The sequence below is a fragment of the Zalophus californianus genome, chromosome 10 (genome assembly GCF_009762305.2).
Source record: "Zalophus californianus isolate mZalCal1 chromosome 10, mZalCal1.pri.v2, whole genome shotgun sequence".
In the NCBI taxonomy this organism is placed as follows: Eukaryota; Metazoa; Chordata; class Mammalia; order Carnivora; family Otariidae; genus Zalophus; species Zalophus californianus.
In genome coordinates, this window is record NC_045604.1 from 67499909 (window position 1) to 67522380 (window position 22472).

Genomic DNA, 22472 nt, shown 5'->3' on the forward strand with positions numbered 1-22472 from the left:
TATCGATGGGTCTTGTTTTTTAATCCAATCTGATAGCCTATGTCTTTTGATTGGGGCATTTAGCCCATTTACATTCAGGGTAACTATTGAAAGGTGAATTTAGTGCCATTGTATTGCCTGTAAGGTGACTGTTACTGTATATTGTCTGTGTTCCTTTCTGATCTATGCTGCTTTTAGGCTCTCTCTTTGCTTAGAGGACCCCTTTCAGTATTTCTTGTAGGGCTGGTTTCATGTTTGCAAATTCCTTTAGTTTTTGTTTGCCCTGGAAGCTTTTTATCTCTCCTTCTATTTTCAGTGACAGCTTAGCTGGATATAGTATTCTTGGCTGCATATTTTCTCGTTTAGTGCTCTGAAGATATCTTGCCAGTCCTTTCTGACCTGCCAGGTCTCTCTGTATAGGTCTGTTGCCAATCTAATATTTCCACTATTGTAGGTTACATATCTCTTCTCCCGAGCTGCTTTCAAGATTTTCTCTTTGTCTCTGAGACTTGTAAGTTTTTACTATTAGATGTCGGGGTGTTGACCTATTATTATTGCTTTTGAGAGGGGTTCTCTGTGCCTCCTGGATTTTGATGCCTGTTTCCTTCCCCACTTTAGGGAAGTTCTCTGCTCTAATTTGCTCCAATATACCTTCTGCCCCTCTCTCTCTTTCTTCTTCTTCTGGGATCCCAATTATTCTAATGTTGTTTCGTCTTATTGTATCGCTTATCTCTCGAATTCTGCCCTCGTGATCCTGTAGTTGTTTCTCTCTCTTTTTCTCAGCCTCTTTATTTTCCATCATTTGGTCTTCTGTATCGCTGATTCTCTCTTCTGCCTCATTTATCCTAGCAGTTAGTGCCCCCGTTTTTGATTGCACCTCATTAATAGCCTTTTTGATTTCGACTTGGTTAGATTTTAGTTCTTTTATTTCTCCAGAAAGGGTTTCTCTAATAACTTCCACGCTTTTTTTCAAGCCCAGCTAGTATCTTCAAAGTCATGATTCTGAACTCTAGGTCCGATATCGTACTAATGTCCGTATTGAGTAGGTCCCTGGCTGATGGTACTACCTCTTGTTCTTTTTGCTGAGGTGATTTTTTTCGTCTTGTCATTTTGTCCAGAGGAGAATAGATGAATGAGAGAACAAAATGCTAACAGTTTAACAACGTCCCCAGCAAATATACTCTATACAAATCAGAAAAGACCTGCAACCACGGGGGAAGAAAGGGAAAGAAAGAAAAAAGAAAGAGAAAAGAAAGAAAAAAACAAAAAAAAACCAAAACAGAACAATACAAAAAAAACAGAATATGATCAGATATGATCAGGCTAGTGCATAGATCAGTGCCACACACTAGATTTGGGGCGTATTTTGGTTTGTTAGAAAAAAGTGCCTCCTAAAATTTTAAAGGAAGAAAGACTTATATATGTACAAAATAAGGGTTGATACAATGAAGGGATGGAAGATGACTGTAAAGATGAAAATTATAAAAGATTTTATAAAAGGAATTGATAAGAAGTTGTTTGAAAAAAGAAAGAAGATTTAAAAAAAAAAAGGGAGAGAATGTGATCAGGCAGGAGACTAGAACAAAGCCATACACTAGTGATTTAGGGTATATTTTGATGTTAGAAGAAAGTGTATCTCAAAATTTTAAAGAGAGAACAACTTATATATATGTGCCAAAAATAAGGGTAACTACTATGAAGGGATAAAATATGACTCTAAAAATGAAAAATAAAAAATGTTTTTTTTAAAAAAGGGATTGATAAGATGGTTGAAAAAGGGAAAAAGAAAAATTAAAAAACAGTTAAAAAAATTAACTTTGATGAACTAATGAGTCATGGTTAAAAAAAAAAGCCATGAATTCTGTGTGCAGTATTCCCCTAGCGCCGGAGTTCTCCCGTTCTCCTTGATCGGTAAACTTGGTCTTGGCTTGCTGGCTGTTCGTGCTCATCTTCTGGGGGACGGGTCTGTTGCCGTGGTTTCCAAAAGTCTTTGCTGGAGGCTGAATTGCCCCGCCCTTGTTGGTCTGGGCTAAGCAAGCTGCTCGGGTTTGCTCTCAGGAGCTTTTGTTCCCTGCAAGCTCTCGGTACAGCTTTGGGAGGACCAGGGTGAAAATGGTGGCCTCCCAATCTCCACCCGGAGGAGCCGAGAACTCGAGGCTCCGCTCCTCAGTTCGCCCCCAGAGAAAAGCAGTCACTGCCGTCTCCCTGGTCTCCGGCCGCACTCCGTGCTCACCCGGCCGGTGACCGAGCGTTTCTCTCTGGCACCCGACCCCGTGTGGAGTCTCCAAACCCAGCAGATCCCTGCGGTGCGCTCCCCGCGCCGCTCTCCCCGGAGAGGAAGGGGAGTCTCCCCGGATCTGCCGCTTGTTGGGTCCCTGCTGGAGGAGTAGTGGTCCGACTGGGCCCTGGATCACAGTTTATGGCAACCCCGAGCTGAGAGCCCGCGCCTCAGCTCCGTCTCTGCAGCCGGCTTCCCCTCTCCGATACCTGGGAGCTCTAGCGCACTCAGGCACCCCCGGTGTTTCTTGTGACCCCAAGGGTCCTGAGACCACACTGTCCCGGGAGGATTCCACCCCCCGCTTAGGCACTGGAGCGACGTCACTCAGCGGATCCAACTTCTAACAGGTCCGATTTGTGCTCCGCGGCTCTATCACTTGCCAGAAGTGGCCGACAGAGGCCCCCTCCCCCGCCGTCTATCCTCCCGAATATCAACCTTCGGATTCACTTCTCCGCACGTCCTACCTTCCAGTAAGCGGTCGCTTCTCTGTTCAGATAGTTGTTGCTACTCTCCTCTTCTATCTCCTGTTGAGTTCGTAGGTGTTCAGAATGGTTTTGATCCCTATTCAGCTTTATTCCTGAGACCAGACGAAATCTAGGTCTCCTACTCCTCCGCCATTTTGCTCCGCCCCCTCCAGCTTTTTTATATAGATTTTTTAAATCATTTTTTATATCGTTTACTTTCCTTTTATTCTTTTCTGCCTCTCCTGCCTTCCCCTGGATAGATGGACTCTTCCCCCTTTGGTTTCAAAGTTATGGTTTGTGTGCATGCACGTGTGCTTGAGCGCCATTTGCTCTTAACTTAAAACGTGTATGTTTATTTACTTTTGTTGGTTTTAAAAATTTCCCAAAGACTGTACCTTCTCTCATGAGACAAGTGCCTTATTACATTTCATGTTCTTGTGAGGCCTCCCCTTGCCCACAGAAGCTGATGTTATGTGGGGTTTTTAGTTCCTTTTATTATGGATATACTTTCTGTCTTTCCTTTTTTTTCCTTTTTCCTTTTTCTTTCTTCCTTTCTTCCTCCTTCCTTCCTTCTCATTTTCCTGTTCCTGTGGGGTTAGCTTAGAAGACAGCAAGAGATGGTATAATTTATCGTTTCTTTTTAAATGATTAAAGTTAATTAAAGTAAAGTTTTGACACTTATGTATGAGTGTATAGGAATACTCTTGTAAGAGAAGAACCTTCATTCTCTGTGAACTTGGCCGCACGGAACGTGAGTGTAACAGACCATGTGTGAAGGGGCTTTGGGTCCCGCTGGGCGTTCTTCTTTGGTTCCTTCAGGCTTTTGCAGCTGCTGCCATGTCTTTAAAAAGGAATTAAGAATACTGACCTTGCAGAGGTTTGTGAAGATGGAGGTCTTTGGGAAGCATAAACTAGATAGTAATTGTAAAAAAAAAAAAAATAGAGGGGAACTCTTAATGCCACTGATTAAAAAGTAAAGATTTAAATGAAAAGTTCGACAGGTTGACTTTAGATTTGGATCACCATAGAATATGATCTTAGAATATACCTTGTGGACCTAATGCATTATTTATGAAAATTTGTTCAGATTTAGTGTAGCAAAAGAAAACCGTATTTCCTAGTCCAAGAGTCGATTAAGATGGCATGTGGGATTTCATTATCACGTGTCTTTTAATACGGAGCAGCTCCTTCAGTCTTACTTAACCTTGACCTTTTTGATGAAGAAAGATGATTTTGTATAGTGTCCTCCAGTTCGGGTTACAGGTTGGGTTTCAGTGTTAACCTTGCTCCAACGCACTACTGTTACAGAACACAGAGTCTCTCTGGGTAAAGATTTAAATTGTCCTATGTCACCACTGTAAGAATATTTGTTTGTTTCCGGAACAGAAACATAAAAACGTGGTTGCTTTGGATAGGAGTGGTGTCCAGGGCGTGACTGGAGAGCTTCTCTTGTGTTCTCCAGAGTGTGGGAGAAAGGTGGGGAGAGATGGGGGGCAGTTCCCATAAGTCGTCTGCCCCAGGGCGCTCATCGGAATGACAGAAACAGTGCCACCAACAGCTGTGGCCATTTGTTCAGCTTATTGACCTTTTTATCTTACTGGTCAGATGTTTATTTCATCTGAACATTAGCGAGATGGAAGTCTTAAGGTGGCAGCTGTGTGAAGAACAGCCTGTCCAACTGCGAGATAAACCGTGATAGGATCTTCAGCCCTTTGCCACCCAGCTTGTGTCTGTATCACCTGATTATGTTTTTTAAGATGTATTTATTTCAGGCTTAATAATTGGAGAAGAATATTTGTAGTCTTTGTTGTTCTTGTAGCATAATTTAATGCTGTTTGGTACATTTAAATAGTGAAACTTCTTGGAAAAGCCTTATATGAAGCCAGGCCTCCGCAACCCCCCATCTGAAGTTGTACAGCATTGCTAGGGCTGTATGTGGTTCTCTTATTTTGTGATATGACTTGGGTAATTTCAGGAACCCTTTTATTCTAGAGATCAGGAAATTGAAGACCCAGGAGGGCTGAGCTCAACGTGAGCGGTCCGGATTCTCTGCTTATCAAGCAGCAGGTCTGACTGGTAGAGGGACCGGTTCAGATGGTATAGGTCCCTGTTGAGATTGTCGCTTAAGGGAAAAAGTACCTGAAGATTGGGTTTTTCAATGAGGACTACTTTGTGTGAGACGTAGTTGTTGGTCTCACGAGCAGTGGGACTTGCAGAGTAACGGTATTAAAAGGTGGCATGACACAGTGAGGCAGCTTCAGAAAAGTCTTTCTCGGTTATGTTTGTGGGAGGGCCGAGAATTATGTCAAGATACTGAGAAAACTATAGTTTCTAAATTTTTAGCCAAATGGAATATCTTCTTTAGTAGGAGGGAGATAATAATAAAAAGAATACTCTGAGTGTGGTTAGTTGCAGGCATTATACATCTTGAGGAAAAAAGAGGGCACTTCTAAAATTAAAATGCAGCCCTAAAACGTTTTTATTTTTTATGAATTGGATTACTCATCATTTTGAATGTTGCCTTCTGCTGAATTAGTTCTTTAACATGAATTGAGTTGACTGTATTTTGTTCAGTCATATTCCTAAATGTTAGATGAGATTCATTTAGTGTTTGAACTTTACATTTTTAGGTATACTATAAAAATTACACAGCTGTTGCTTGGAGATGTTGTGCAAATTACTTTGAGAAATAGGGTCAGGATTTAGGTCCCATGCCAGCTGATAGTCAGCTGCTACGCATTTAAGAGAGTAAGCTAACCCATGAGAATACGGGTAGGAGCATCATACGTTAGAATGTTCTCTTTCTGCACGTGCGGTATTTTAGGTATTTAGGTTTGTCATGACAAAGCACATTTCATGATTTGGAGACTAGGCGGAAGTCGAGAGTACTTGCCCCTCATTTTGCTGGGTGCTACAGTAAGAGTGACCACCTTCTCATGTCAGGATTCATTTCATTAATGTTTCATACTTCATCTTGTTAAAATTAATTGATGAGTAGAAAGATTTAGTTTGAATCTTTGTGCCATGATTAACGTGGTTGTTTTAAGAGTGAGTTGCTCCCAGTCTTCAGTGAAATAGATCTGACACTGTATATGTTATTTTCCATATGCCTATTTTTCCTAAATTGTATCAGTTCTATATATTTGTTTAGTGCATAGTATCTAACCTTCATGGATTATACTTTTAGCAAAGATGTAAAGTAAGAGACATTTACCCCGGTTGACTTCAAATACAAAGTTGCATGTTATTTCTGGAAGGTGATCTCTAATTTTAAGAAGTTTGAAAAGATTAAATAGTGGTGGGCTGTGGTTCACGTGGATGTCCTACATTTATCTGCTTATTTGGTGTTCAGCAAATACTTGAATATGCTTCGAGTACAACACTGTGGGTAGAGGATGCTGCTCTACATGCCGGGACATCGGGTCTGGTAAACAGATTGTAGGAGATGGTGGGGATCGTTTGGGGTAGGGTGATCCGGAGTTTGGTGGTTCTCGCAGACCTATGTGAGGGCTGGTGTGGGAAGCGGCCCGTCCGAGAAGGCTGCTTGGGTGTGAACTGGGAGTAGGATGGAGCAGCAGCAGTGCTTAACAAGGTGGTCAGATGAAGAAGGCTTTCCGGACGGTTGGCAGCAAATAGCACGATTAACAGAACGGAGAGAAGACTGTTGCCTCAGTGGGAATGATGAGAGTTAGTAGATTGTCCTGATGTAATTTCCCTGAAGAAATTCCAGAAATAGATTTTGTGCTCTGCTTGAAAATGTCGTCACTGGGGCGCCTGGGTGGCTCAGTTGGTTAAGCGACTGCCTTCGGCTCAGGTCATGATCCTGGAGTCCCGGGATCGAGTCCTGCATCGGGCTCCCTGCTCGGCAGGGAGTCTGCTTCTCCCTCTGACCCTTCCCGCTTTCATGGGCTCTCTCTTTCAAATAAATAAATAAATCTTAAAAAAAAAGAAAATGTCATAAAAAAAAGAAAATGTCATCACTAAAGTTGAAAAAATAAAGATTGCGTGGCTTATCACTTTTTACAGCCATGTAAGACCAAATTGCCCCTAAACGTTGAATCTAGCAGGGTACCAGAGAAGCAGTGTGCTTGATTCTCAGGATAATAAACTCACCTCACCTACACTTTTATTGCATGCATGCCCATTTCAGCTTCCTCAGGCAGATGGAAGAGAAGTTTACAGCTGAGACCGTGTGAGAATCGCAGGTGTGCTTCCAGCAGGTTCCAACGGACCGTCTTGCCTGCAGGCAACCATTGATCGATAACTCTGCTTTGCACAGAAGATCAGAAAAGCACAGCATGGAGGCCTTCTCATCAAGCACTTTTTTTTTCTTAAACATGTAATAATTACCACTCCACCTTGTTTGAATGTTTTGTAGAGCATAGGACAGACCCTTCCGAAATCTGTGGAGTGTCATGCAGTTCGTATTTGGCAGGGTAAAAGTGGGCTGCTGGTTTTAAGATGACGGCCAGTAATTCTCTTCGATCACGCTGTGCTATAATTACATTCTGAACACCCTGCCAAAGTGTGTGAACAAAACATCATATGCTAGTGACGCCTAAGTCACTCTTGGCTTTTATCATGTTTGTTCTGTTGTCAGTGACACTCAATGACTGCTGACTTTCCATCTATACGTATCATGCCCCTCCCCGGCCCTGTGGGAGGCTTTGGTGTGAAGGCCTTGAAGTTCAGCCTTCCTCCTGGGGTACTACAGCACTCTTGGGTACTTCTGCCTTTTCGTACTGGGGTACTTGTACCCCCTTGGGGCCAGGCTGCGGTGTGCCAGCGCGTGGAGCAGACCACAGGTTGAAGGTGGCATACCTACCTGGAGCGTCCATTTTACTGGAAGATTTTGGGGGAGAGAACATATTAAAACTGGCTGTATGATGGAGTGAATTGCAAAATACGCATTAGATTTTAATATGAAACTTGCAAGATCTGTGTTGGTGGTAGGCTCTTCAGGGGTCCCAGACTCGTGTAGGGTATGTGTGTTGAAGGTCCACTGTGTGCCATCTCAGATAATGGTCCAGGAATCTTTTCTGGGGTTTGTGTTGTGTGGCAGTTGTATAGTCTGGTTCCCAGAACTGAGGTATGCTGACCTTGTTTGTTTTAGCTCATTGTGCCGAGTGATCTGGTCTGTCGTGTGTAAGGGCTGGAGTGCTGGTCTGTGTGGAGGATCCTTCTATGGAAAAGAGGTGAGAATGTGCTTTCCCAGCTGTGGTGGACAGGCCAGAATTCAGGATAGGATTTCACAATGTAAGAAGTCGTTTTGAGCAGGGGTTGGCAGCTAGTGAATGTTGAATATTTTTGCCAAACTGTATAAATATCTGGTCTGGACCCATGAATGTCTAAGAAGTACTCTTGGAAAATTAAGGGTTTCCTTAGGATGATAGGAAAACCAGGCTTGCCTCAGCTGGTTATTTTCCAGCACGAGCAGAATCCGTTTATAGTCGATTTAGTTTGACTAAGTGTTCAAAGTACTTGGATGTTAGATTCACATATATCTTGTTTTCAGTTGACTTTTAATTCAAATGCTAAAAACAGGAAAGCAACTTGGTAGGACTTGGAGAGGTCATAACCCTTGTTAGGTCACACATGGTAGCAGCTCATCTGAAACAAGAAGTGAGGGTTGTGTTCCAGCCCCGGAGAGATGCACTAGGCAGCAGCCTTTGAGGCAGTGCACTGGTGACATTTCAGGGCTGTGCTGAATTCCCAGAGTCACAGACATCCCCCGTAGCCTCAGTGGCCACACGTGAAGTGAGCCCCACTGAGCACAGATGATAGGGAGTCGGTGATGCTCACCCCACGCACGCACCGGGCTGGCTGAATGGGGAGCCCCGAGTTTGTCTGTCGGGATGAGTCCACCCACGGTGCGGACCTTCAGGCAGCTTGTCCACGCATCACAAGCTGAGGGAGCGCTCATTGTTCCGTGGTGGTGGCGTGCTCACTTGCGATTCTGGAGCCCTGTTTATTTGCGGCCCTCATTCGCCCCAGTGCTGTTGCTGCGGTAGGAAGAGCGGTGAGCGTCCTGGGCTGCTCACCGTGTGCGACCCCTGGAGCGCGTGACGCCCATGCTCACGCTCTTAGGACTGTTCTCCGACGCGGCCGCTGCTCCTACTTCGCTCTAGAGGGGAGTGAACTGGAGGCTTCGCGAGGCCCAGCGCTGGAAGGGAGGTCCTCTGTGGGCTCTGGTGCACCTAGACACCCGCTTTGTGGGCTCCAGCACTGCTGTGATTTCAGGGTGAGCCTAGAAGCCCGACTGCGGGCGCTGGGAGGGAGGAGCGCCCAGTTTGTGTATCGATGATTTGGGTGACGGATGTGGACTTCAAGGTAGTTCTGGAAGGAAGTCTAAGATCTCGGTGTTACCGGCCTTAACCATGAAACTGGTGAGGTGATGTGAATAATAAACTGTCTTTCACAGTTTCCCTGAAAATGACATTAGTTAAGCCAGCAGAAATGTAAATCTGTTTGTAAAAGTCCTAATTAAAATACCCTTAACTAGAGTCTTCTATGCAGAAATAGTGGGACGGTACATTTTCTGGGTACTATTTGGATGCTTCTACTTGTTCAAAGTGCCGGTGCTGGGGCTGCTGTCAGGCAGCCGGAGAGAGGGCGGTAATTAATCTAGGACGGACAGAATGCACCAGTGAGTGAGTGAGACAGAAGGAAGAGGGGGCTGGTGGAGATGGTTGGGGGCTGGGCTTTCTAGCTGGGCCCAGATAGCAGGGTCTTCGGTACCCTTCCGGGGGATGGGAAATAGAGGGAGGAGCACACAGGGTGAGGGAAGAAAAGAGGTGGTATTTTGAGGTATGTTTGTGACATTTAGGTAGAAATACATGCTAGGCAGTTGTCTGTTTGGGTTTGGAGCTTAGGAGAGAAGGATGGGCTGTCGATACCTTTATGGCACTGATGGCTACTGTTGGAACTGTGCTGTGGGACTCCGGAAGCCTTGGTGTGTGTGTGTGTGTGTGTGTGTGTGTGTGTGTGTACACACAACAGGGGAGGGGATTAGTCACTACACTCCTGCCAGACTTTGATTATTTTCATCTACACATTGTTTCAAAACTGACCCAATTTAAAACTTCTAGAATTCTTATTTGAATGAATATGGAGAAATAAAACATGCCAGTCTTTTGTCTTACCTTTTTATTAACAGAGATTTAAAAATGTACTGTTCTTGCATAATTTCCATTACAGGTGTGAAGTGTGTGCAAAATTAGCTCCTTTACAGAGAACGCCACAGAGGTGTGAATACTTAGTTCAGCTTAGTCCCCCTTCCCCACAAGTTTATTATGAGCAATTTCAAACATACATAACAGTTCAAAAAATTATTCAGTGAAAATATGTATACTCACAATCTAGATTCTACCATTAACATTTTTTTAACATTCTTCAGGATTTTGATTTTCAGCAGTGTGAAATTTATATATTGATTGGATTTTGGCACAAATGTGAAGAAAAAGTATGTGTGTGGGTATGTATGTTTTCTTTTTTTATCAAGATGTAATTGATACATTGGTTTCGTATGTACAACATACAGTGATTTGATGCTTATGTTGGGAACTGGTTATCACAGTAAGTCTAGTTAGCATATGTCACTGCACCCAGTTACAAATATTTTTGTATTATGAGAACTCTAAGATCTACTGTTGTACCAACTTTCAGATATACAAGACATTATTACTAACTAGATTTGCCATGCTGCACTTTAGACGCCCAGGACTGATTTTCTAACTGGCAGTTTGTGCCTTTCGACCCCCTCCATACCCCACCCCTGGCCCCCCACCTCTGGCAACCAGCTGTGTGATCATTAATACTTTCCTGGACTTGCCTCATCACGTGCCTGTCCATTTATCCATTTACAGGTATGTGTGTGTGTGTAAATTATTGAGATGAATGTCCAAGAAGTAAGGGACAGTCACCAGTGCACGGTGTTTTAGGTATTCCGTATGTATACCATTAACCAGGGCCCAGTAATAGTTTTCCTTCCTCTTGTGGCAAAATATACACAGTGAAATAAACAAACCGTGGGGTGAGTTGACAGATGCACACGCCCATGTAACCCAAACCCTTTTCAAGACACACAACATTGTGGGGGAGAGGGTGTCATCCTGGCTTTCATCCTTCTCCCCTGACAGATAACCGCTCTTCTCCTCACTTGTACTATCAAGTCACGTTTCCGGTTCTAGAACTTCATTTGTTAGGAGTCTCGGAATGCGGACTTGCGTTTAAGTCTTCTTCACAGTGGGTGTCGCAGGTCCCAGTTGTTTGTTTTCTTGCTCAGTGCTAGGGCATCGTGTGAACGGACCACAACTATCCATTGTCCTGTTGTGGTGGTCTGGGCACTCACCAGGGCTGTCAGCCACCCCGGCGCGGGGGCAGCCACTGATGCGGCCATGCTGTGTCCACGCAACCGTGTTGCGTCTCACTTCCAGTCCTGTGTTGTGTAAGTTACGGGAGAGAGTCCACACTTGACTGTGAAACAGGCTTTGTGTTAGAGGCTAATGTAAGTGTTCCGAACACGGGTAAGGTGGACAAGGCTCAGCTAGGAGTTCAGGAAGTTAGGTGTACGAAATGCATTTCTTCTTAGAGCATTTTCAACTTAAAATGGGTTTATCAGTACGTAACCCCATCCCATCATGAGTTGAGGAAGATCTGTATTTAGTGGTAGTTTTAAAAACAGATCCTGGATATGTGCCAGATTTGTTTTGTATTTTTTTCTCCTTCTCTGCGCCTTGCCGGTACATTCCCTCCACCCTCCCTTCTTCCTTTCTTCCTGTAACAGCTTTATTGAGCTATAATTAATATTCATACATACGCAGTTTCTTAAAGGTGTATTTTGATGAGAGTAAATTTTAATTTGCCGACTTTTTTCTTCTATGATTTTTGCTGAAACTTTGCCTGCCCCCAGTTCATGGGGACATTCTCCTATTTCCTTCTAAAACTTTCTGAGTTTAGCTTGTATGTTTAAGTTCATGATGTGTCTTCAACTAATTTGTTTTTGCGTGGTGTGAGGTATGGATTGACATTCGCGTTTTTCTGTCCTCTGGTCCCGATTGTTTCTGAAGAGAAGTCCATGCTGTCTGAATTGTTCCTGTATTCATTTTTTTCTGGTGTTTCAAGCCCTTCTCTTTATCTTGGACTATAATATGCCTGTGGGTGGTTACGTCTATGTTTTTTATACTTCACTTTTTTTGGAGGGGGGTGTTAGACCCGCTGCTGCTCCCCACAGGTCCCTGAACCACTGCTTGTTTTTCCCCCCAGTCTGTTCTCCTCTCTCATCTTCATATTGGGTTATCTCTACTGATACATTGTAAAGTGGACCAATTCTTTCCCCTGCCATCTCCATCCTGTTAAGCCATCCAGAGAATTATTATCTTAACAATAAAGAAAAAAATATTTTTTGGTAGTGGAAATTTCTCTGCTGTTGTTTCCTGTCTTTCCATTGTAAGCGCATGCACTTGATGTCGTTGAACACGGTCATAGGAGCTGCTTCAGTCCAGCACTGCTCCCCTTCATCTTGTGCTTGGGCTCTTGTGTCTGTCCCTTCTCTGGACTCGGCTGCGCATTTTCATGGACTGATGGACCCGGTCCGGGATATGCTGCAGAGCCTCTGATGGGTGTTGGTGATGCTGCTCCGGCAGGCCGGTAGCTTGGCTGAACTTAAACTGCACGTTCAGTCTCTCCGGCAGCCGGTGGTGGTTCAGTTCCAGCCCGTCAGCCTTAGCTGGGCGCTCTGCTCAGAAAGTGCTGGCACATGCATCGTCGTAGGGCTCACCAGGAGATGTAGTCAGAGTGTGTACACCGAGTCTAGCCTGCCTTCCTCCACCCGCTTTGTTCCCCTAGAATTGTCCTCCACCTTTCCAGCACCTTGGATTGCCCTCAACTCTAGCTTTTGCTTCTTTAAACTAGGCGTTCTCTGTTGGGGTACATCTGCCATGGAGCACTGACTCTGGGACCTGTCCTCAGGCTTTTACAAGCTGTAAAAATCAGGGGTCTCTTCCCGTATCTTTCCTTTTTTTTTTTTTTTTTTTTACCAGAGCTGACTCCCTTCCCATCATTCTTCACACTTTGAGATCGTTGTTCTGTGCATCTTACCCAGAGTTTATGGCCTTATCAACGGGAGGGCCATTTGGGAAGGAGCTCATGTGGCCATTACTTGGCCAGAAGCAGAGCCCTCCTGGCATAGATTTTTGTGGGGGAAAAAGTGGAGATCCTACAGTATTCTGCCTCAGTTCTTTCTTAATCTCATATGGTACCTGTTTTTTTCCCTGTTGTTCACACATGTTCACTGAATTATTACCTCAGGAAATTAATAACCTTCCAAAGTGAGACTATAAAGAGAAATAAGTGAAACCCCATCCGCCCCTGCCCCACACCTGTTTTTACTTCCAAGTCTGGCCTAGACTGGCCCTGTCTGGTGTCTTTATAGCTAAAATCAGCCGTACTTACTATTTTTAAAAATTTTTTTAAAAGATTTTATTTTTAAGTAATCTCTACGCCCAACGTGAGGCTTGAACTCACACCCCCGAGATCAGGAGTCAGGAGTCACATGCTCCTCTGACTGAACCAGCCAGGCCTCCCCTGGGTATTTTTAACTCAAGCAGTGCTTGGAAGTACTTTGGGCTGCTTTGCTATATAACCTGATGAAAGGAATGTGAGGCAAAAAGCCTCAGGAAAAAGGTGAAATATTTCAATCTCTAATCAGTTGTTCTGAGAATAATTTCTTGTTAATGGAAAGATTTGCTAGGACAGTGAAGGTATGTGTTGCCAAGTGAAGTGTCTCCACATATTTTTCCCTTCTGTGACTGTTTCTAAATGTCTATACTTTGTGTGAGCTCTCATGTTATTAATGAGGTTTTAGGTTTGCTGGTGCATTGAGAATTGATCTTTGACACTGCAAGTTCAATTTAAGGAGATGGGGGGCTAGATAAAGAATATGCGCCCTGTGTGTCTGTCATCTGCTAAGTGCCATGGGGCATATGTTTGAGATTATCTTGACTTTTAAGAAATACTTTAAGTACTGTATTGTACATTTGTGCTAAGAGAATAGATCTTAAGAGCTCTCATCACAAGAACAGATATATTTAACTATGTGTGGTGATGAATGTCAACTAGATTTATTGTGGTTACTTTCACCGTATATACAAATACTGAATTATATGTACACCTGAAACTAATATAATGGGGGAAAAGTTTAAGGTCTTAGGAACAAGCAAGAGGGTGTCTGGTCCGTGTGGTATAGTAGTTATTAATGGCTGTACAATAAAATTGCAGCAAAACTTCAGTGGCTTAAAACAATACATGTTTATTACCACATGGTGTCTGTGGATCAGGAATCTGGGTATGAGTTGTTCAGCAAGTGTCGTCAAGATGCCGGCCAGGGCTGCAGTCCTGACCCAAGTCACCCCTGGGAAGATCTGCTTCTAGGCTTGTTCACAGAGTTACTGGTTGGATTCAGTTGCTTGTGGGCTGTTGGACTGAGGGGGTCAGTTCCTTCCTGGGGGGTGGCCTTGTCATGTGGGCCTTCCCCACAAATGGAAGCCACTCTTTCTGTAAATTAACCTTGTAAGTGACATTCCATAACTTTTTCCAAATAATAGAAGCAGGTCTCTGGGTCCTGCCCAGAGACAGTGGGAGAAGATCACCCAAGGGCATGAGTAGCAGGAGGTGGGGGGCACTGGGAGCCCCCTGTCTGGTCGTTGTTGGAAGGAGGTAAGGAGATGTGAATTGTTTCTCATAGTGTGTAGTTATAGCAGAGGCGGGAAATGTACACGAGTGAGAGATTTTAAAGCCTGAGTTTACAACAAGGAAGCAGTGGGTCGTCAGTAACAACCCAAACAGAAGTCCTCTATATAGAAAGAAAGAAATCAGAGTAGCAGAGTATCTCAAAGGAGAGTACAGAACTTAAATTCTTATTATAACAAGTTAGATTCATTCTAGAAAATATCATCTTTGTTTTCATTATTAATACTAATTTCTTAAAACTTGTGTTAAGATACAACCTTTAACCAAATGCAAGTAAGATTAATAAATAGTTTTATTCTTTGATGGACAAAAAATACTTTCTTACATTTTTTTTTAAAGATTTTATTTATTTATTTGAGAGAGAGAGAATGAGAGACAGAGAGCATGAGAGGGAGGAGAGTCAGTGGGAGAAGCAGACTCCCTGCCGAGCAGGGAGCCCGATGCGGGACTCGATCCTGGGACTCCAGGATCATGACCTGAGCCGAAGGCAGTCGCCCAACCAACTGAGCCACCCAGGCGCCCCTTTCTTACATTTTCTTAGTAGCTGCAACTATTACATATTTCTTTTTCATTGTGACAAAATACACCTAACTAAATTTACCATTTTAATCCTTTTTCGGTGTACAGTTCAGTGGCCTTAAGTACATTCACATGATTATGTGACCATCACTGCCATCCATCTCCAGAACTTTGTCATCGTCCCAAACTGAAACTCGACGCATTGAATCACTCACCTGTCGCCCCCTCCAGCCTCTGGCAAACACCGATCTCCTTTCTGTCTCTGTGAGTTTGACCGCTCTGGGTGCCTCACGTAAATGGTATCACACAATATTTGTCCTTCTGTGTCTTGCTTATTTCACTTAGCATAATGTCCTCAAGGTTCATCCATGTTATAGCAGGTATCAGGATTTCCTTCCTTTTGAAGACTAATATTCCATTATATGAACAGTTGACCTTGAACAACATGGGGTTAGGGTGCTCTTCCCTCACGCAGTCAAAAATCCATGTATAACTTCTGACTCTAAAAAACTTCACTACGATAGCCTCCTGTGGACCGGAAGCCTTACCGATACCATGAACAGTTGATGAGCACATATTCTGTATGTTCTATGAATTATACACTGTGTTCTTACAAGTAAGCTGGAGAGAAGGAAATGTTGAGGAACTCATAAGGAAAACACTTGCAGGACTGCACTATGTCCATCAGAAATCCACATACAGTTGAAACCCATGTCGTTCAAGAGTCTGATGTATTCAGGTTCTCTTCCCTTAGCTTCACGTTAAGTCAAACATGAAGAATAATGTGGAAAGAGTAGAACACTTTCAGGAGGTAGTTTTATGGAACTAATGTAACTGATCGTTAGACTTTGTTATTCAAGTAGAGTGGTCGTGAGTTGTTGCTCTGAACCCCACTTCTGCCCCGTCTCAGTTCCCTACGTGTAAGCTGAGGAGGTTGACAAGTATCTACCCAGTAAGGATGGTGAATAGATAAACGAATTAATAAAGGCAAAGTGCATAGGACAGTGTGTGACACTTTGTGATGTATTCATATAGTCATATTTTTATTAGTGTCATTTTCTCCACAGCACTGGCTCAGTAATTAATGACCTGTGTCACCAAAATGTCTCTGGGCTTTAGTTCTTTGATAATGTAAAGTGATTTGGATTCTCTATGACCTTGACTTTAAGAGGGGATGTGTCAGTCTGTACTAGATACTACAGAGAGGTAGCACCGTTAGTACATTTTCCCTCCTTGGTTTTGTTAGGGTTTAAATATTTGTCTATGGATAGTTGTAGAGCACAGTCTCCTGAAGCAGTTGGTTTTAATTTTTAGAAAAATACCATTTGCTTTACTTTGGGTACCTAGTCGTCTTGTGCACCCCGGGGAAGGCAAGAGGGCTTGAATTTGCCTGCGCTCCTTCGCAGTGAGGCCGGGTCTCCTTCCGTGTGCCCAGCCTGAGTGGTGCGCTGAGGCAGGCTTCCATTCGGGCTCTTTCCCGTCCGGCTGCTCCCATGACATCGGCGCAGCTCAGCTTCATTTTCTTCTTTCCCCACGGACTCCGTCCTCTAACTCCCGTCCTTGCTTCCTCCTCCCGTGTGGTTCTGAGCACTCCAGAGCTGGGCTGTTTCATTCACTTTGCTGCTCCTCTCTCTCCACTACGCTGTGGACCTAGCCGGGTTCTTCTTGTCGCATTGATAGGATCGTGCACGTTCTAGACTTGGTCAAGTAAGAGCTAGTCGTAATTAAAGCCAGATAGTCCATAGGGATTTTGAGGGCTGCCCTCCTTACTTCTGAACACACCCAGCTGCGCGCAGTGAGTGCCTCCTCGAAGGTACTTTTTCTACATTTTATCCAACTCAATGGTTTCTCCCCATTTTAAGAGATTTTTCTTTCATCCTACAGGATAACCTAACAAATTTGCTGAAACGTTTTCTAAAACATGCTGTTTTGCTTAGATAGACTGATCATTTCCTATGGTGACTGTGGATCAGTTATTATACTAGAATGCATTTAGACTTCACACATGAACATAGATGTTGTGGGATGAAGGGTTTAGTGGTGACACGTTGATGTTTTCCCTTTTTAACCTTAGTATTTCTTGGAAGAGTGGTGTACGCCCATGTGGTCTTTACGGGAAGTTTTGCCTTTCTACATGTGCGGAGCTGCTGCCTCCCAGATGGTTTTCTTGCCAAAAACAGATTGTCCGCGGCCCTTCCTTGTGTCTGTGTTTGTCAGCATTCACCTCCTTCCTGGGTCCCTCAGCGGCACCTGTTACTAGCAGGCAACTTTCCTTCTGAGTCTTAGTAAGGTGGTTCTTTTTTTTTTCCTGGATGGAATATGAAGGAGAAAAGCTTCATCAGCATTTCATAAATGTGCCCCGTAGTGGAAGCCCTCAAATACGGTGTGACCTGTCCTGGTTGTGAAGGTTGGGTCACAGAACTCGTTCAAGTTTAGTGTCCTTAAAAATGATTAATGCCTTTAAACGCTTCAGTCTCCTTTATAGTATACATGTTAATTCTGTAGCCTTGTACTGGTAAGCTTTACTGTTGGTGTGGTGATGAGAATTCTACCTTATTTTTCTTTCCTAAGGCAGGCCCGGCCCCGTGCCTTATCTTGAGTTGCAGCTTTGGTTTCTTGGAAGTGGAGGGAGAACAGAGACGCACACAATGTCTTCTGACTGTAGACCTCACCAGACCTGGCCGAGCCCTCCACCCTTTATGTGTGGCTCACAGCTCTTTGGTGACTCTCACCTTGGGAGAAACTTTCCAAAACACCAAACCTAATTTCACAGAATTTCTGTACACTCACATGGTATCAGTTCAGTAAATTGCACAGAGTGAGCACATTCAGTCACAAATGCAGCTGACTCTTGGTAAGTGCACTGGCCTTCTGCTGGGGGCAGAGGAGCGTAGGGCCATGGCTTTTGAGTGCTAATGATGGTGTTAAGGATGGGTATTGATGGTTGTCCATTGGGACATTGGAAGTCAGAAAGGGGACTTTCCCTGGCGTATTTTAGGGTTCTTACTCAAAGCTGGCAGATAGTCTTTTTACTTCTTGCAGTTACTGTCTCTCACTGCTTTAACCAGTCTTCACGAGGGGAGAAGAAAAGATACAGTGGCAGCCCTGCAGGGGTTTAACATGGCGCTGGTGGAGAGGTGATGTGTGGAGTGTGTTGTGAGAACACAGAGAATGAGTTCTGTTGGGAGTGGGGGGCAGGAAAAGCTTTCAAGAAGATGTGACACTTGGGGCGCCTGGGTGGCTCAGTTGGTTGGGCGACTGCCTTTGGCTCAGGTCATGATCCTGGAGTCCCAGGATCGAGTCCCACATCGGGCTCCCTGCTCAGCAGGGAGTCTGCTTCTCCCTCTGACCCTCTTCCCTCTCGTGCTCTCTTTCTCTTATTCTCTCTCTCTCTCTCTCAAATACATAAATAAAATCTTTAAAAAAAAAAAGATGTGACACTTGGGTTTAAAATGTGGGGGATGGCTGAGTATTAGGCAGAAGGTATTTGGGAAAGAGGAAGCATACAGATGGGTGGAGGGAAAGGCCAGGGCAGGGTGTGGACATATGGACAAGTATGGCATAATTGTCACTGTGGTGTTGGGGTTTGGAAGGTTTGGAGCACTGACGTGCCCCCAGCACTAGGATGCTGGAGTGGTACCCAGCACGCGTCAATAATTATTTGAAAGAAAGATAGGATATTAAGGAAGACAGTAGACCTTGTCTGCCGTGGTTGGAAGCCAGAGTCTATCCTGAAATGAGTCTTTGGAATGTCTTCACCCGGAGAGTGACATGATCCAGTTTGACTTAGAAAAAGGGGGAGGGAGTAAGATTGCAGTTAGAAATACCAGTTAGGAGATTGGTGAAATAATCCAGTAAAAAACTAGGGAGGGCCCAGAGCTTCTGAGCATTGTGAAGCAAAGGGGAGGGAGGGAGGGACGGAGGGACGGAAGGAAGGAAGGAAGGGAAGGAAGGAAGGGAAGGAAGGAAGGGAAGGAAGGAAGGGAAGGAAGGAAGGGAAGGAAGGAAGGGAAGGAAGGAAGGGAAGGAAGGAAGGAAGGAAGGAAGGAAGGAAGGGGGAAGGAAGGGAAGGAAGGGAAGGAAGGGAAGGAAGGAGGGAAGGAAGGAAGGAAGGAAGGAAGGAAAGGAGGAAGGAAGGAAGGAAGGAAGGAAGGAAGGAAGGAAGGAAGGAAGGAAGGAAGGAAGGAAGGAAGGAAGGAAGGAAGTCATGAGAAATTAGGATTGTCAGGTTGTGGTGACTAGTTGAGGGCCTGGGCAGATGAGGGTGTGGGGGCGGCGGGAGGTTCTGGAATGACCCCTGGGTTTGCAGGGTGGCCGGATCCCGCAGTGGTGAACTGAGTGTGATTTGTGATTCTGTGAGCGCTTTACACCATATAGAACACGCTATTTATTGTTTACTTCCTATTTGGGAAAAATATGTGTTTATTCCAGTTGGGGTGCATAATCTTTTATAACTAGATGGTCTGGCTCCATTTACTCTGTGTCCCAGGAGCTGTGCACTACAGGTGTGAGCAGTGTCTGTGGGATTGAATTGAAATCTAACATGGTTTTACTCTAAGTGTCTTTAATGCTTGGAATGTTATACAATTTCAGACCTGAGCAAAAGTTGGTATCAGTGCATAAGACGGAAATTCTATCTTCAAAATTCCCAGCTTTCTTGTGTAATTTTATTTAATATTTTATCTTCTGAATTACATCCTAGTTTATGGAATGACTCAGTATCACAACAGACAAGATGCGAATTCTCCGGTGGTTGGTAGTATAGTAGAGGTGTGCAGACCTGGGAAGTTTACCACAGGTGAGGCTCCGTGGGGCAGTAAATAAAAGATCAAAATTAATATCAGGAAGATGAAGTATAGTCAACCATGTGTACCAATGGCATTTGGTCATAAAATGAAACTGATTTCGTTCCTGATCTTCACAAAACTATATAGTAATTTACTAACTTAATCTCGTGTGCAGTTCCTTTACTGACTCAGAATGTTGACTGACTAGCTCTTATTTTTCAGATTTATTATAATGCAGATAGAAGGCTGTTTAGAGGATCATAACATTTTTGTCTCTTTTGCTGTTTTTGTTAGATCTGCATTTTCTTAAACATTTTTTGTTTCTTTTTGACTCTTTAGTAGCTGTGGTACTTAAATCTTGCCTGCCTTCCATTTCACTTTTCCCTGAGAAACTGCGCATATGTATATAATTTCAGCAGTTGGCAAGCTCACCCGTTGACTTTCTCAGCTAAAAATCCTAAAGGAAGCTGGAAATTCTTATCAGAAGAACCTGTAAGCTGTCTGTCATCGCTCCATCACTCGTACACACCCCAGTATGCGGGTGGCTCTGTTGGGACCGAGGCCAGTCTTACTTTAAGGCCCTTGTTAAGTATTTCACCGGGACCAGGGAGAAATGGGGGGAAGTGGCCTACGTAGAGAATTTTAGAGAAAGCTAGTTGTTACATTTACATTACGTTACATTACAATTATTTTTATTCGGAGATTTTTAAATTCCAAAGTATCCTCATTTTAGTAAGTTGACGTGGTGTTTCCTCCCTCCCCAACCTCCTCCCTGGCAAGTAGACCAAAATATTTCCAACCAGTTCTATATTGATTCCTGCAGCCTATTTTTGAAGTCTGTGGGTTCATGAAATCCAAAACTAGGCGCCACTGGCCTGTTTTATGCACACCTGTAATCAGAGTTGGTATATGTGTGGTTTTCTTCTCACACCAACTGCCACTTCTTTTTTCCAGTACCAACTGACACTGACTCTCTGGAGTTAGCGTAGCTGCCACAGGTTAAGGGCTCAGTCCCCTGGGACTGGCCCCACTTCAGGGACCAGCTGCCGATGGGGTACTTAGGCTACCTGCACATTTAATGCCCAGATGACCACAAATTCTGATGTTCCTACCACCTCCCTTCAGGTTCAGCAATTTGCTAGAACAACTCCTAGAACTCAGAAAACTGCTTTGCTTACTGTTACTGTTTTTGTTTGTTTTCAATAAAGGATATAATTTAGGAACAACTGCATGGAAAAGACACGTAGCACAAAGTATGGGGCAAGCACAGAGCCTCCATGCCCTCAACTGGCTTGCCACCCGGCCAGCCCTGCGGTGTGAGCTCGTTGGGGTGTTTTGATGGAGGGTTCAATTATGTAGGCATAATGGAGGACACTATTGCCCATTGGTGAGTGAACCTGATCTCTGGCCCTTCTTCCCTCCCCAGAGGTGAGGGGTAGGATGGAACTGAAAACTTCCACCCTCTAAGCATGGTATTTCTGGTAGCCAGCCCCCATCTTGAAGCATAGAGCTGTTGATTAGCACACCCGAGACACTCTTACTGCCTGGGAGATCCCAGGGGTTTTAGGATCTCTGTGCCTGGAGCTGAGACCAAGAGCAGATAATTTCTATTACAACACAGATGTCTGTCTAGTGAGGAGAGGTCCTCAGGTGCTGTGGAATGGAATTGGAAGGACTTGGCTTGCATTTGTCACTGAGGACCCCAGCCGGCTGTCCCTTCTTGTCTGGGCATTGCTGTGGCCTCTAGGATGACAAGAGTTATTTGGGCATAACCTGTCCCTCACAGCTTGCCACACAGCCTTGTTACTTTTCCTTCTCTTTAATCTTTGGCTTTTCTTTGTGCTTCTTGGCTTCGCTTAGAGCTGGGTTTGTATTTTTAGCATCTCATTTTGAAGATTTCTTTTCATCTTCATTAGAAAACTAGTCAACTAATTTTGGCATTTGTGTCCTCTCTTGGCTGCTTGGATGTGTCCCTTTGTCTTTGTTTCTGTGGTGATAGCTTTCCCAGGGAAATGGAAGTGACCAGACATTTGATTGCTAAGTAGTTTGTATGTATCTTGATTAATCAAGGATTAGTTAAAGCTGTTGAGTTAACTGTGCTTCACTATTTGGAATGTCTCCAGCAGCCCACTCCAGAGCAATGGTGGAGAAAAATGGAGGAAAAAGTGGGGACAGTATGTCTAACTCTCTTGGTTTTAGATTTCCTATGTGTATTTAAAAGGTTTTTTTGTTTTGGTTTGGTTTGGTTTTTTTAGTCATGGAATGACTTAATTTACAGCAAAAGGGGGTTTATTGCTTTGGCTTCTATAATCCCACTGGGACTTCTGGAGGAGACATTGTATTATGAATCTTAGGAAACATGTGTCCAAAATACTAATTTTTTTTACAACTGGAAAATACTGTTTTGTTATTTACGATTAGTAGTAGATTTCTTTCTTGGATGATATGCCGTAAGGGGCACTTTGCCTTAGCTTTTTCACATAATCTTTGTGTGAGGTCCAGAAAATGCTGTCACTTCACAAGTATTTCTCTTGTGAGTGATGAAGAGATTTCAACTTCTGTGCTGACAAATGCTCTTTAATCTTAATTTAGAAATAATTCAAGTTTTTGTCATTAACTTGTTTTTATTCCCAGGACTAGTTTACCAAGAAATTTCAGTGCAACATAAAAATTTAGACAGTACCACTCTATTTCAGT

General features: G+C 43.8%; 1 protein-coding gene across 6 annotated transcripts in view; it reads left to right on the forward strand.

The window, feature by feature from the left end:
• Positions 1-11102: 11102 nt before the first annotated feature.
• ENAH (ENAH actin regulator) overlaps positions 11103-22472 on the forward strand; it is a 91186-nt gene continuing 79816 nt past the window's right edge. For all 6 annotated transcript variants that reach the window (XM_035722278.1, XM_035722276.1, XM_035722277.1 and 3 more), the window contains exon 1: positions 11103-11167. In XM_035722278.1, coding sequence (XP_035578171.1) covers positions 11118-11167 — 50 coding nt within the window. In that variant the 5' untranslated portion in view covers positions 11103-11117. The remainder of the gene's footprint in view (positions 11168-22472) is intronic.